Source organism: Thamnophis sirtalis, unplaced genomic scaffold, assembly GCF_051295495.1.
Source record: "Thamnophis sirtalis isolate CommonGarterSnake01/CBP01778 unplaced genomic scaffold, rThaSir2_p1.2 scaffold_5, whole genome shotgun sequence".
Taxonomy (NCBI): domain Eukaryota; kingdom Metazoa; phylum Chordata; class Lepidosauria; order Squamata; family Natricidae; genus Thamnophis; species Thamnophis sirtalis.
Window position 1 is genome coordinate 24007344 of NW_028261385.1, and position 15781 is coordinate 24023124.

Consider the following 15781-nt stretch of genomic DNA (forward strand, 5'->3'; position numbering starts at 1 on the left):
GAGCCCCCCACCCTCCCCGTTACTATGGCAGCTGATAGCAAGCATGCAAGATAGAGACTGGTATTAGGCTTTAAAAAAAACTAGTCAAGCCTAAATAATTTGCATAGCTTCGGCCTGTTTCTTTATATGGACAAACCAATACAGGGAGAATGATCTGGTCCTTAGAAATCACATAAACAAAGATAAGGAAAGAGACAAATGTATCTTCATGAACAAGAGAGTTTAGTTTTAGAGGCATTAGTTCTTAGCTTATGACTATTTGGTTAATGACAGTTCAAAGTTACAAAGGCATTGAAAAAAATGACTTACAACACATCTTCAAAGTTACAACTGTCGCATCACCACCAGAGTGGACGCTTGGCAACTGGCTCACATTGACAATAGTTGCAGCATGCTGCAGTCATGTGACTGCAATTTGCAACCTTTCCAGCCAGCTTCCAATAAGCAAAGACCATGGGGTAAACTGGATTTTCTCAACAACCATCTGATTCACTTAATGACAGCATGACTTGTTTAACAATCATGTGCCAGTACTCGAAACGACTTCCGCTGTGCTTACTTTCATTTCGTTTCTCAGTTGCTACTCTTGGGGGAGGGGAGGGGGGGGAGTCAGAAGGTATTGGAATGTGATGCCTTAACCTGCTATACAAAACATCGACCAGAATCAGTGTGAGAGCCAAGGTCATGGCAATGAACATCTCCTGAGACCAAAGGGGAAGCTTCTGTTGGACTGATCGGTAACGTGACCTAAGACACCTGGGAAGATTAGCAATAGCAGTTAGACTTATATACCACTTCATAGGGCTTTCAGCCCTCTCTAAGCGGTTTACAGAGCCAGCATATTGCCCCCAACAACAACCTGGGTCCTCATTTTACCCACCTCGGAAGGATGGAAGGCTGAGTCAACCCTGAGCCGGTGAGATTTGAACAGCCGAACTGCAGTCAGCTGAAGTAGCCTGCAGTGCTGCATTTAACCACTGCGCTACCTCGGCTCTAGATTCTATTCTTTTAATTACCATAGCTTCACCGTTCTACATGCCTATATGATGTACTCAATAAAAGGTCTTTTGACCCTGACGGAAGCCTCAGAGTCCTGATTTGATTGGGTTCATTACTTGGAACCAGGACAATGTGGTAAAAATAGTCTTAAAATTGGGTTCAGTGTGCGATAATTTGTTTAACAACCATATTGCTTAACAAAAGAAACACCAGTCCCAACTGTATTTATCAAGGACTACTGTCTTGAGAAGGCCCTGTCTCTTCTACTAATTTGTTGAATCTGAATATTGGATAACATCCATAAAAACAAAAAAGGATCCGACAAGCAGATTGATTGGTTAAAAGCTGACTAGAGTAAAAATGGAAATGGGAAGCTGTTATGACTCAGCAGCAGTCTTCTGTGAGTCTTTTCGGAATGCAAGATTAACGATGCAGCTGGGGCTCGTTAGTGGGGTTTTGAAGATAAAAGGACAGATGCTGCCACGCCCTAGTCGCAGGAGTCAACGTTCGTTCCTTGGTTCGAGCAAGATTGATGGATCATCAATCATGGTTTATGTAAGATACACTTGGAAAAGTGCTTTGTTTCTGTAACCCTGATTCAAGAAGATACCCTTGGAGAAGTGCTTTGATTTCTGTAACCCTGATTCTTAGACACTTTGGAAGAAGTGTTTTGCTTTCGTTTTGTTCAACTGGTGTTGCCGTAAGAAAGATTTGTTTTCATTCTGTTATCTGGTCAGAGACTGTATTTATGTTATTTTGGGGCTCGAAGCCAGTCTGAGCCGAGAACTGATAAAGAAAGTTCCCTTTAAATTTGTCTGCCTGCCGTTTATTAACGAGCCGTGAAGGGGGAACAGAACAGGAAGCTATATAAATTAAATGAATAAAGACAATCCAATAACTCTTCGATTGCACCCAAATCACAGGTTAATTTAAATATGACTTTTCCAACCTAATTCACCCGGAATATATTAGGACTGCAAGTCTCAGGTTCCCACCATCATAGCTTTTATAGGTGATCAGTAAACTGGTTGGGAATTATAGTTCTAGTCCTAATGTATCTATACAATACAATACAATAGCAGAGTTGGAAGGGACCTTGGAGGTCTTCTAGTCCAGCCCCCTGCCTAGGCAGGAAACTCTATACCGTTTCAGACAAATGGCTATCCAACATCTTCTTAAAGACTTCCAGTGTTGGGGCATTCACAATTTCTGGAGGCAAGCTGTTCCACTGATTAATTGTTCTGTCAGGAAATTTCTCCTTAGTTCTAGATTGCTTCTCTCCTTGATTAGTTTCCACCTATTGCTTCTTGTTCTACCCTCAGGTACCTTGGAAAATAGTTTGACTCCCTCTTCTTTGTGGCAACCCCTGAGATATTGGAACATTGCTATCATGTCTCTCCTAGTCCTTCTTTTCATTAAACTAGACATACCCAGTTCCTTCAACCGTTCTTCATATGTTTTAGTCTCCAGTCCCCTAATCATCTTTGTTGCTCTTCTCTGCACTCTTTCTAGAGTCTCCACATCTTTTCTACATCGTGGTGACCAAAACTGAATGCAGTATTTCAAGTGTGGCCTTACCAAGGCATTATAAAGTGGTATTAACACTTCACGTGATCTTGATTCTATCCCTAGAATCCCTTATGCAGCCTAGAACTGTGTTGGCTTTTTTGGCAGCTGCTGCACACTGCTGGCTCATATTTAAATGGTTGTCCACTAGGACTCCAAGATCCTTTTCACAGTTACTACTGTTGAGCAAGGTACCACCTATACTGTACCTGTGCATTTTGTTTTTGTTGCCTAAATGTAGAACTTTACTCTTTTCACCATTGAATTTCATTTTATTAGGTAGTGCCCAATGTTAAAGTTTGTCAAGATCCTTCTGTATCTTTAGCCTATCTAGTAGACACAAAATTAAGAGAGTTTTGTTTAGATAGACTTGCTTTTAGATAGACTTGTTTTATTTAGATAGAGACCATGAACAAGTCTTAATAGAAACATGGGGCCTATCCAACAAAATGAAATTTTAAAAGCAAGTCTTACACTTAGACAAGAAAAACCAAAAGTACAAGTACATATTAGATTAAACCTGGCTTAACAGTAATAACTGCGAGAGGGATCTTGGATTCCTAGTGGACAGCCATCTAAACAGGAGCCAATAGTGTGAGGCAGCAGCCAAAAAAGCTAATACAATATTAGGTTGCATTAACAGAGGAAGTTCACCATACTTGGAATACTGCATTGAGTTTTCGTCATCCCAATACAAAAAAGATGCTGAGATTTTGGAAAGAGTTCAGAGAAGGGCAATAAAGATTATTAGGGGTCTAGAAGCTATAACATAGAAACAACAATTGCAGGAACTGGTATACCTAGTCTAGTGAGAAGAAGAACCAGAGGTGACATGACAGCAGTCTTCCAATATTTGAAGGGTTGCCACAAGGAAGAGGGAGTCAAGCTATTCACCAAAGCACCTGAAGGAAAGGCAAGAAGCAATGGATGGAAACTAATCAAGGAGAGAATCAACCTAGAACTAAGGAGAAAATTCCTAACAGTAAGAAGAATCAACCAGTGGAACAAATTGCATTCGGAGGTTGTAGGTGCCCCATCAGTGAAGGCTTTTAAGATGACACTGGACAGTAATCTGTCAGAAATAGTATAGGTTTCTTGCATGAGCAGGGGGTTGGAATAGATGGCCTCCAAGGTCCCTTGCATATCTATTACTGTTAGATCTCAAGGAAACCACAGAGGGTCTATATCATAAGGCAGCTTTAATCTTCCATTGGCAAGCCTTGAGAGTGAGACAGCCGACTTTTTCGCTGAATTGCTAAGCTGATGTCGGATGAGGATGCATGAAAAGGCTTCACTTCCAATAGTGAAACATCACACATTGCTGGCTCACAGCAAGAAATTTATTGAATCTTAACTCCAGCCTTCCACAGTAATAAAAGAGAATTCTTGCAAGGAGAAAACTGCCAAGTGGATTTTTAAAGTTTATTTCTCCCCAACTCTCTTTATAATGAATCTGTTTAGCTCTGAAAATTGATTAAATTACTCCTGTCACTTAAAATGTAAACCTGGCAATGAATAGCTGAATGCCAGCCTGGAAGAAATCAATGAGGTATGGAAATAGGTAAAATACAGAACAAGGAATAAAATGTGCTTTAATTGGTAAACAAAGCGTTCAAATCAATGCCCTTTTTTGTTTTGCTTTTTAAAATGAGAAAATATATCAGAGCTTTGTCCTAAGAAGCCCTCAAGGGTAGGAGATGCTTCATACTTATGACTACTGTATAATAAAATTATAAAAGGGTAGCAAGATGTTTTGCTGAAGGCAATTATGTTTCCTGGGTATACGGTTAGTCAGCTTAGTGAAGAGATAGAGAATAATTTCCTTTTTTGATTGTAACAGATTATTGCAATGTTGTAGACATAATTTATCTTCAGCAGACTATTTAAGTAAATGCTTCAATACTTATTGTTTAGTAAACGTGGGCTAGGTTGCATGACAATTAAATGACTTCATAGCTGGTGTCAACCCTGAAGCTGGCCTGATGAAGCCATTTTGTCTGCTTCAGTGTTGCCACACTGGAGCTGAGGGTCAGGGCAGGGGACTTAACATTTTAAATTCCCAACATTGTTTAAATTACCTTCAAAAATTAATAGTATTTATTTAATTGTCTAGTCTCACATTCTCATCTACTGATCTAACTCATTATATATGTGTACTAGTATTTACCCTATAATTATACCTCTCTTCTGTTCACCTTTTCCTCCTTATCCATCATCTCTTGCTCTTTTAGGAATCCCATTTTTTTCCCCATCATACATACACTATATTGCCAAAAGTATTCGCTCACCTGTCCAAATAATCAGAATCAGGTATTCCAATCACTTCCATGGCCATGGGTGTATAAAATCAAGTACCTAGGCATGCAGATTGTTTTTACAAACATTTGTGAAAGAATGGGTCGCTCTCAGGAGCTCAGTGAATCCCAGCGTGGAATTGTGATAGGATGCCAGCTGTGCAACAAATCCAGTCGTGAAATTTCCTCATTCCTAAATATTCCACAGTCAACTGTCAGCTGTATTATAAGAACGTGGAAATGTTTGGGAGCAACAGCAACTCAGCCACGAAGTGGTAGGCCACGTAAACCCGTCCAACATCAGTGTGCGGCCTCACAAATGTGCTTCTGGAAGAATGGTCAAAAATTCCCATAAACACACTCCTGAACCCTGTGGACAGCCTTTCCAGAAGAGTTGAAGCTGTTAGAGCTGCAAAGGGTGGACCAATGTCATATTGAACCCTATGGATTAGGAATGGGATGTCACTTACAGTAAATTCATATGCGAGTAAAGGCAGGTGAGCGAATACTTTTGGCAATATAGTGTACTTTATGGACAGAGAGTGGACCAGATCACATCTTACGCATCATATTTATAATCATAGTTTCAATATATTCTAAACTTCCCACTTTATCAATATTCATCTCTTTTATATAACCCTTTATCTTTTTCCATTAATTCATTTAAGTTTACATATCATTACTAAACACATTTTTCTTTTTGTTGTCAATTAATTACTATTAATTCATCTTTACAAATTAATTGTTTTTAACCATAGCTTTGCTATTCCAACTTCCACAGTATTATTCTCTTTACATAGTTCTTTATCATTTCTTATTCAATTTTTAGAGTTAACATCACTGTACGCCCTGTATTCCACCTTTTTTACAGTTTTCCCAGTTATTTACTCTATTTTTTCTTCCCAGAAACTTAGAATATATTGAAGATTAGAATATATTGAAACTATCATTATAAATATGATGTATGTATGATGGAAAAAAATTGCAATAAAACTTGTCTTTAAAAAAAAGGAGGGGGGAATTTGAGATAGAGAGATTTTTGTAGCCAAAGCAAAATACTTTCTCTTGAGAACCAAGGACATTCTCACACCTGGTCGGAGGAAGGCGGAGTGATGTCGGATTGCACAGTGATTGGCCCATGTGACTATTTTGAGAAAGTGGAAAATCTTTTTACTTTTAATATGGTGAAAACTGCGAGAGTTTTCAGAGTCGGTTTTCACCAGATATGTGCCAATATGATATTTCAAATAAAAGTAATCTTTGAGGAATTCAATTGCGTCGGAGTCTTGCTTGTAATGGATTTATTACTTGGAACCCTGTCAGCTGGCTTGAAAAGCATACCTAAAAGAGTATTCATCAATAGTTCCTGATCAAATTCTTGTATTATCAAATGGGATAATGCAAGAATTAATCCTGGGTCCTTTAATCTGTAATATTTTTATTAATGATTTGCACGTAGAAAAGATGGGGATGCTGATAAAATCTGCACATGAAACAAAAATGGATAAATGACAGATGTAGAAGCTAAACACTTTCTGCATCCTCCCATATGATTTTCCAGGTAGACAAGCCGTTCCTAGAGGTTGTAAACCCAATCTGAAAAAATAATTGCGAGAAACCAGCTTGCAGACAACATGCACAAAGACGGAGCCTCTCAGGAAAAGTGGGGAGAAGAAGCTGAAATGGGATAAGGAGCTAACAGGGAAAGTATCTGAGGCTTATGAGTGGCAAACAAAATTGGATTTAAGCAGTTGGATTTAGATAAACTATGCTGGTTTGGAGGCTACTGTAAGATCGTTGGATTCCAGGGAAGACCAAAGAGCCATTGAAGAGTTTCTGGGTTAAGGAAGATCATCAAAGGTAGAGAAGAACCAGATTTTTAGAATCAGCCTATTCTGTGCAGAATTCTCAGGGGGAAGTAGAGCATCTGAAGAGAAAAATATCCACAAGAGATTGCCAGCTAAATTTTCTCTAAAGCTCTTAATTAACCCTAAGAATATTAGCTATAGCTGCAGACATAGTTTAGAAGTTATATTATTGCAGGCAGTGAAATAGTTGAGCTCTGAATGATATTGCAATAAAACTATAATACAAGTTGCTGCATTCCAATCTTTCATCTAAAATGTTTTGCAGGCAACTGAATAAGGAAAAGGGGGGATAAGCTTATGCTTATCATTTAGTTAACATTTACATGATTGGCCTTGCACAGCTGGAACAGAAACCAATGCTTTCTTTCAATGCAATGAATAATGAAAATAACTGAACTGGTTCACTACTATAGATAGGTTATTGTGTGCTGTAGTTTTTATCAGTTTGGTCTTCAGAACCCCAACATTCCCCTCCATTACAGATAATTTAAAAACCTGGAAGACAGAAAATAACATCTACAATTATCTTGAAAAGTATCCTAAGTAACAGAATGAAATCTAACAAGAGAGAAGTGTGAAGGTCTTCACTTCATTTAGTAATAGAACAGAGGTGGGTTGCAAATCCCGTTGCTACTGGTTCGCTCGTGCTCACAATTTTTCTGTGCATGTGCAGAAGCGTCCAGGCGGGTAGGTGGAGCCTCTCGCCATCACCACTACCACCTCACTCGTTCCAGGCCAAACCGGGAGCAACCAACCCCTGTAATAGAAGCTATGAAAAAGATCTTGGAATAGTAGTGGATTACAAATGGAATGTATGTAATTCTGTGTAATTATCTATCATTCTGTGTTATGTATTCTGTAATGTGAAAGCAAAAAATAATAATGTTTGTTTAGGCCGCACCAACAGAAATATAACCTTCAAATCACAAAAATAATTATTATTCCTCTTTATTCTTAGTCTCCTTAGTGAGACACACAGGTCACAGACACACACAAAGTACCCTGTCTATTCAGGCCAACATCTTCTAAGATGAATTTAGAGAAACTGGAACAAATTGAAAGAAGAGCAAGACGGAAGACTAAGGGATTAGATATTAAGTCCTATGAAGATGGATTGAAGAAACTGGGTATATTAAGCCTTGAGAAAAGATGATTGAGGTATAATAAAATAGTACTGTTCAAAAGCCTGGATGGATATTACAAAGAAGGTCAAAACCTGTTCTTTCCTCCATGGAAAAATGGATTTAAATTACAGAATCGATCAAATTCCGACTGAATGTTATAAAAAACTTTCTAACCGCAAGATCAATTCAGCAGGGATAAAACTAGCACTTTCTCACTTTATGAAACCCTTGGTTCTACTCTGGAATTTAGATGTCTTGGATTACAATTTCTATTGTGACCATGACAGAATTCTCATCCCTCAGAATCTGGAATCATTGGTTCCTCAACCTGAAACTAAATAACAGGTTTCAAAATTTCATTTTATGTTTATATGAATATAGCTGAGCGATCGATTGATAAGTGTAGGAACTACACTTAACACTGAGGAGCCCCTAGTGGGAAGGGCGATGACACAAAACATATTGAACCAAGATTTTCCTTTTCTTTTTCATTAGAATTATTAGATTAGATTTCGTTAGGATTAGATTTCTCAAGGAAATCTTCAGTTACAAAAGACAAATATAATATTGTGATCCCTTCTGAGCAAATCGGGAGATGACTGATTTGCACAAGTTATATTCTCCTTTTTCTGGCACATTTTTTTGAAACACAGATGTTAAGAAAGATCTTTAGTAAAGATATATATTAGCACTTCAAATTATTCTCAGCAATAAAATAATATAAAATTAAATCTACTTACAGGAATCATCCAGTTGGCTAAATCACCATTTTTAGATACCTGCATTGCCCCAAGCATAGTTAGATCAACATGTCCCCTGTTAAAACATCAAAGCACAACATCAGTGCACAACTGGAAGAACAACTACAAACAGAATTCTAGCACCCTAGTTACTTTAATCCTCATGTTTCTGAAAAATTAAATAGCAGTGAGATTAAAGAATTGCTTGTTTAAATGTATTTGAATAAACGTAAGACTGAAGTTCCAAAGACATTTATAGAAGGCTATATCTGTCTGAATGCAGTAATAGATTAAAATGTGGCATTAATTAATTGAATAAATCACAATTGGTTGGGAGTCTAAACCATGATTCATAAACCATAATGATTGGGTTGATGCAAATTGCAAGCACAAAACCAACCAACTGGTACCATTGGTGGCTTGGTACCAGAGCTTTGATCAGCAGATGTTATAAATAAACAAATGTTAACATCTAATAAATAATAAAGTAACTTTCATGCATTGCATATTTAGTTACGAAAACATCCATGCTATGAAACTCAGTTCATAAAATAGAAGGACTTGTATAAAGAGTTAGTTTGACAATTCTTAAAACTGCTGGAGCTGCTAATATAGCTCAAATATCTATCAACTGCATGACTGTTTTGATGGGTAAGTATGAAGTCCCTTTGGGATGGTTAAATAATAAATTCAACTACCAGTTGGGGCAGTGCCTTGGACAGTTAGTACAATTAGGATGATCATTACATACCCTCTAATCATTGCAAAAGATTCATCACTAGAGAAGTAGGAGGCACCTGGCAATACAGTGACTGTTTCTTTACCTGAAAAAGAAATTGGGCATAAAACCAGAGAACTTTCCAGGGTGGTACTAGAAATTTATTCTGTCATTTATTCTTAATAAGTAAAGAAAGAAAAAGATTCCCTCTACATTAAATAGAAATTTTCTTGAAGTATCTCACTGTTAAAAAAAAAAGGTTATTGTATTCAGTAAGTCCCAAAGGGGCTTTTTCAGGAGGCGACTGGACTTTCCTGGGGGTTTTTTTTGTTAAGACGATTCACTTCTCATCCAAGAAGCTTCTTCAGCTGTGACAGAATAGTGAGGAATGGAAGGATTTATATTCCTTGCAGACAGCTTTGCAAGGAATATAAATCCTTCCATTCCTCACTATCCTGTAAGAGCTGAAGAAGCTTCTTGGATGAAAAACAAAATGTCTTCAAAAGAAAAAACAAGAAAATCCAGTTGCCTCCTGAAAAAGCCCTTTTGGGACAACAACCATGACCTGGATGACTGAGAATCTTTACAGACTGTATTCAGCAAGGCATAAAAATGTACAGAGAAGGTGTACCTTCATAGTACTTATTCTAGTATTTGAGAAAAAATGAATACAAAAGGAGAAACCATGCACACTTTCAAGTACTTCACATCTTCCCCAAAGAGAATGCTAAACTCGCTTGATACCTTGCATTTTTTAAATCAAATGGTTTGTATTTGAGTCCATTTGAGGGTATTGCAAACGTCCAAGCATCCATAAATCCTGTGCTGCTGAGCACTTTCTTCATGAAATGCAGAAATGAAGCCAGTGAATCAGAAAAGGATAGTTACATGGTTCATCTTTAAACACAAATATTTTAGCATAAATACTGTACTATAATACTGAAGTTGAAAAGAGCTGAAGGACTGTAGTTGAAGGTACTAAATAATGAAGTCGGGAAGTTTGGGTTAAAGTCCTTTTTCAAAGATTAGGCTTGGACAAAGCCCATGGGGCAGCCACTTCAATGGATTGTTGAGGTGATGAGCAGGGTGGTATAAACTACAACTGAGAGAAGGATCCAAGAATACTAAGAAAAGCTTCAGAATAGACCCTCATGAATCAGTCAGGGACCCTGGTGAAAAATATCCAGGAAATGGCATTGTCCAGTTCACCCAGCTCCATTGGAACCAAGTAACTCCCATAAGTTTTGTTTACTTCTGAAAAGGCAGAAGCATCTCCTATGGAGAAGCTTAGAGAGAAAAATACCCAGATACTACTGAGTAATAATTATAGTATTTTATCAGGCTGGAGATGTGCAGTACTAAACTGGGAGAGGAGGAAGAATGGTATTTGTGATGTTTTTACTTTATAACTTGGCGACTAAAGCTAAGAATTACTAGAGTTACTCTGATGTGAGTAACTAAAGTGACTGGCACCAAAAAAAACATGTTAGGTACATGTAGTCTACATCCTCCTAGCTTTGTGTGAATCCTGAATGTCTTGGTTCCCAAACACACGAAACTTGTTATTTTAATATGACAGAAGAGGAAGTTTTTTTAAAAATACTTAGTTGGGATTTAATCTTACTATCTACTATATTTAAGTGGCAATGACATTAAGTTTAGTCTTTGCGTGGCTGCTACTCTGCACAAATTTGTGTTGTGGTGCTACTAAAAGACCAAGTAGATCTTTGGCTCAGAAAAAATAGTGTGCCCCTATGCTAAAGCTACTTCTTCTTCTACATCTGGAACATTTCTTTCTGGTCCTCCCTATGTATTTGATCTGGAGTCAGACAATAGGTTGCACTAATTTCTCTGAATGAAAAAGCAAGATAGAAATGTAAGTAACAGAATAGGGAAAAGTTACCTGCATTGATGAGATCAGGGTCAACTTCATTTTCAGATGGATAGGGTCCCTAATTCAACAACAACGACAAATATTGAATCTTTCTTTTAACCATATATTTAATGAACTCATTCATAAGTATTAACCTCTCCAGCCATATTTACAGCAGTCTGCAACAAACTGTTGTCCTCAGCTGAACTACAGGTCCCCTTTCACACAAGGGCGTGATAGGAACTGTAAGTCCTATTAATCTGGAAGGCCTTGGCTGGAGTAGGTTAAAGGATAGGTTTCTGTATTATCTCTTACCAAACCAAGGACGCCATTTTCACTCTGTAGATGCACAGTTATATCCGGACTGATGAAGTTGCTGGCAAGTAGGGGAATGCCGATACCCAGGTTAGCTTTAATTAATTAAGTTAAGGTTCCATTCAACTTTTATCTACATTGCTTGTTCTGTTGTGCCTTCAGAAACAAGGAAGCAAAGAACTTTCACCGTGGCTAAAGGATACCATACATGCCATCTGCAAATTCAAGAGCTGCCCGTCTGATTATTCTTTCTCTTACATTATCACCACTTTTCTTTGATTTGCTGTGAGATTCCTCAGCTTTGCGAAGTGATAATCTCTAAGAAAAAAAAGGAAAGCAAGAAGTTGGTGTTTCTTCCATGAGACATTTGGAACAAGCAAATGACACCTCAGGAGTCTTAAATAAACAGATGTTCCTTTACACTCAGGTACTTTAAAATAGTAAGAAATAACATTAAGTGGGCCTGGTCTATGTATAGCAGCGATCACCAACTGCTGGTCTGTGGACCACTGGTGGTCCACAAGAACATTTTGATGGTCCGCAGAAAAATTATTTGCATTTTTTATTTTGCACTAAATCGGGGGTCCTCAAACAATGGTCCCTGGGACGTAACCTTAACCCTCAACGTTGGTTTGGTTTGGTTTATTGGATTTATATGCCGCCCTTCTCCCAAGGACTCAGGGCGGCGTACAACATTAAAAAAACACATATTACAAAAGTTTAAAAAAAATTAAATAGAATATCCAAAACAAACCCAATTAAGATTAACAATAATATTTTTAAAAAACAAATTCGATTAAAATTAACAATAATCAATAATTTGTTTTGTTTTGTTCAGGCCAGGCTGGCTTGCTGGAAAAGCCAACTTTTTAGGGTGCGTCAGAAGGCCCGGAGGTCGGGGATTATATGAAGCTCGGGGGACAACGTGAGTGATATCAAGTTGGCCACACCCACCCAGTCACATGACATCCGCCCAACTATGCCCAGCCAGCTGGTCATTAGGCAGATCATATTAGTGGCCTGAGAGATTTAAAATTATGAATTTAGTGTTCCTTGAGGACCAAAAGTTTGGCGACCCCTGATTTATAGCAATTTTCTCTGAGTTGAGAGATGTAGTTGGTTTTTGAATAAAGTCTTGGGAACTGTACGTCAAAAATATCAAGTGAAAAAGCGTCAAAAGCTTACTTTGATTTTTATATGCTCAAAGGTGGAAGGACTTATAAATATCTACAATAGTAGAATGGATGGTGAAACTGGTGGAATTAGCAGAGATGGTGAAAGCTGTCGCTTTGATGAAAGATTTTGACAAATTTTAGTTTTACTTGGAAACCATTATTGGACTTTTTGAGAGAAACTGTAAGAAATGAAAAGCTGATTTTGGAATTTCATTAGTATTACACGGGATTATGAAAATAATATTGAGAAATGTTGACCTTAGAGTAAGACTTTGATGCATTTTTATATTTATACCTATATCAAAGAAAGCCAGAAATAATTATTTTTCTATTTTTCTTATTATTTTTCTTTCTGCATTTTTTATTGCTTTCTGAGCCATTTTCTTTTCTAATTTTGTTTATTTTCTTTTCTATTTGTTTATCTTTTAACTTCATTCCTTTTTGGAAATCTAATAAGTTATTAAAACTGCTTGCTTTGATTATTTTTTTAATGTGCATTTAATTAAAATTAATAATAGGCAATATTTTTGCACGAAAGGGACTGTTGAATGTTGAATGTAGTAGAGAGGATCTGAATTAAACTAAGCGGAGGAACAAAAGCAGACAATTCTATTATTCATGTCTATTATCATCATGCAACCAAGGAGATGATGCATATCATGTATTCTTAACAGCAGAGGCAAAATAGTAGACTTTAATTAATTAAATAGCTGTTAGGGGACAAGACCTTGCTTTTTACTTTATAGAGTATATAATATGTTCTCTCTATATCCGTGATGGTGAACCTATGGCACGTGGGCCACAGGTGCCACGCATAACCCAATCTGCAGGCATACGAGCAGTTACCCCAGCTCAGTCCACTGTGCAAGTGCACACGCCTCCCACCAGCCAGCTGATTTTCAGATCTCTGGGGGTGGGGCGCATGCGGCGCTCCCCCTCCAGCCCATTTTTGGTCCCAGGAGGCTGCAGGGAGGCCTATTAGGCCCAAAACAGGGCATGGGGGGATGTCACATGTACGTGCATGGGGGATGGGGGGATTGCAGGGGTTCAGGGCATGGGGTGGTGTAGCGCGTGCATTGCATTATGGGTGCGGGTGCACGCTGCCGTGCATGCTGCACATGCTTTCGGCACGCAATGACAAAAACATTAGGCACCACTGCTCTATATAGAAGCAAGGAGAGAAGCAACTTAGAAATAAGAAGAAATTTCCTGATAGTTAGAATAACTTGCCTCCAGAAGTTGTGAATGCTCCAACACTGGAAGTTTTTAAGAAGACATTCGATAACCACTTGTTTGAAATGGTATAAGGCAGAGATGGAATTACATTGCATTGTTGATATCTTTATAACCCTAACCTTCTATCCTTTCATCTATATGGTATATTTAGACAGGAAAAAAGAAAACAACCCTAAAACATAGTCCAAACAAAATATCTATCTATCTATCTCTCTATCTATCTCTCTCTCTCTCTCTCTCTCTCTCTCTCACACACACACACACACACACACACACACACACACACACAGATTTGAAACCCATATGTGGTAAGTTCATAATTTTTCTCAGGTTTCAAAGTTCTGCTACATGGTTAAGCAAGAAAGGAAAATCTCTAAATTTTATTTCTCCTCCTGATATATAATTTCTGGGTGTGAGTACCTGACTGTAAGTCAATTCGATTCCCGGGAATTGCTTGGACATGTCCCCTGCAGCTCTCTTTGTAACATTTTTTAGGTGCGATTTGCCTTCTTAGAGCTCACCGAATGACTGGCCCATGGTCACTCAACTGGCTTCATACTTCATTCTGACTTTATTGGAAGTGATTGGGTGCTCTTCCAACCGCTGCAGAATTTAATTAATTAATTTTCGAGATCCCCAGGAGGTTGTACGGGAGCTGCATGCACCCCTGGGCCTTCAGACTGTAAATCTCTGGTTTATGCTAAGACTTGTATTAGTAGTACAGTCAGCTGTAGACTAAGGATATTTCCAGAGGGTTCTATCCTGATTATACCTTTGTAATACACAGAAATTCAGATTTTGTCAAGGAATAGGTGCCTAGGCTGCTCTCTATTCTATGGCTGTTCGGGTGCAAGGACTTGTTTACTAATTGATAGAAGTCAATAGTCAATAGATTGATTAGTTAGATTGGGGGTAATTTCACACAAGAGAAATATCAAGGGTAAATAGTTCTTATGAGCCGCAGTGGTTAGAGTACAGTACTGCAGGCTACGTCTACTGACTGCTGGCTGCCTGCAATTTGGCAATTCAAATCTCACCAGGCTCAAGCTTGACTCAGCTTTCCATCCTTCCGAGGTAGGTAAAATAAGGACCCAGATTGTTGGGGACAATATGCTGACTCTGTAAACCGCTTAGAGAGGGCTGTAAAGCACTATGAAGTGGCATATAATTCTAAGAGCTATTGCTATTGCTTTCCCTATTCTGAGATCAAAGGACAAAGAAGGCAAGTTTAATATCACTGCTGAGCTCAACAGTATTTACAGTACTCACATTTGTTTTCCACTCCCCTCCCTAGAGTCCGAGTGGTGAACATCAAGCAATAAAAACAGAAGCTGACACTAATAATAAAAGCTCAAAAGTTCAAAATTACCTGTTCGTGTGCATTCTTTTCTGCCTTCCACAGTCACTGCTGTGTTATGGATTTAATACCCGTTTGGGACAACGAAGACCCAACACTGTATATTATTAAAAGGCAACACTCTGTTCCAAGAACTGAGAAATCCATGAACTAAGATGATTTCCTATAGGGAGGGAGGGTGTTTGTGTGTATGTGTGTGTTGAAAGAGAGGAGGGGGTGCATATAAAAAAAAAATCCGCATCCAGTAAAGCTACTTTGTGCAATTTAATTTAGAACATTTAGAGAATATTATAAATCAATATAAGTAAGTGAATAAAATGGGAGGAGGGGAAACCCTCACCCTTCCCTATGTCAATTCATGGCCCGATTACTGCTGTGCACTCTACATGGGGCTGCACTTGAAAACCACCAGAGGATTCAATTGGTCCAGAATGCAGTAGCACAAGCAGTGATGTAACTCCTCTGCTTCATGGATTTCATTGGTTGCCAGTTTGTTTCCAAGTGCAATTCAAGGTG

General features: G+C 38.2%; 1 protein-coding gene across 1 annotated transcript in view; it reads right to left on the reverse strand.

Moving 5' to 3' along the window:
- Positions 1-15781, reverse strand: part of OXCT1 (3-oxoacid CoA-transferase 1) — an 83062-nt gene that overhangs the window by 23750 nt on the left and 43531 nt on the right. The window contains exons 9-13 of the mRNA XM_087715459.1: positions 11701-11815; positions 11498-11592; positions 11213-11261; positions 9343-9415; positions 8592-8667 (exon numbers count right to left, since the gene is read on the reverse strand). Coding sequence (XP_087571585.1) covers positions 8592-8667; positions 9343-9415; positions 11213-11261; positions 11498-11592; positions 11701-11815 — 408 coding nt within the window. The remainder of the gene's footprint in view (positions 1-8591; positions 8668-9342; positions 9416-11212; positions 11262-11497; positions 11593-11700; positions 11816-15781) is intronic.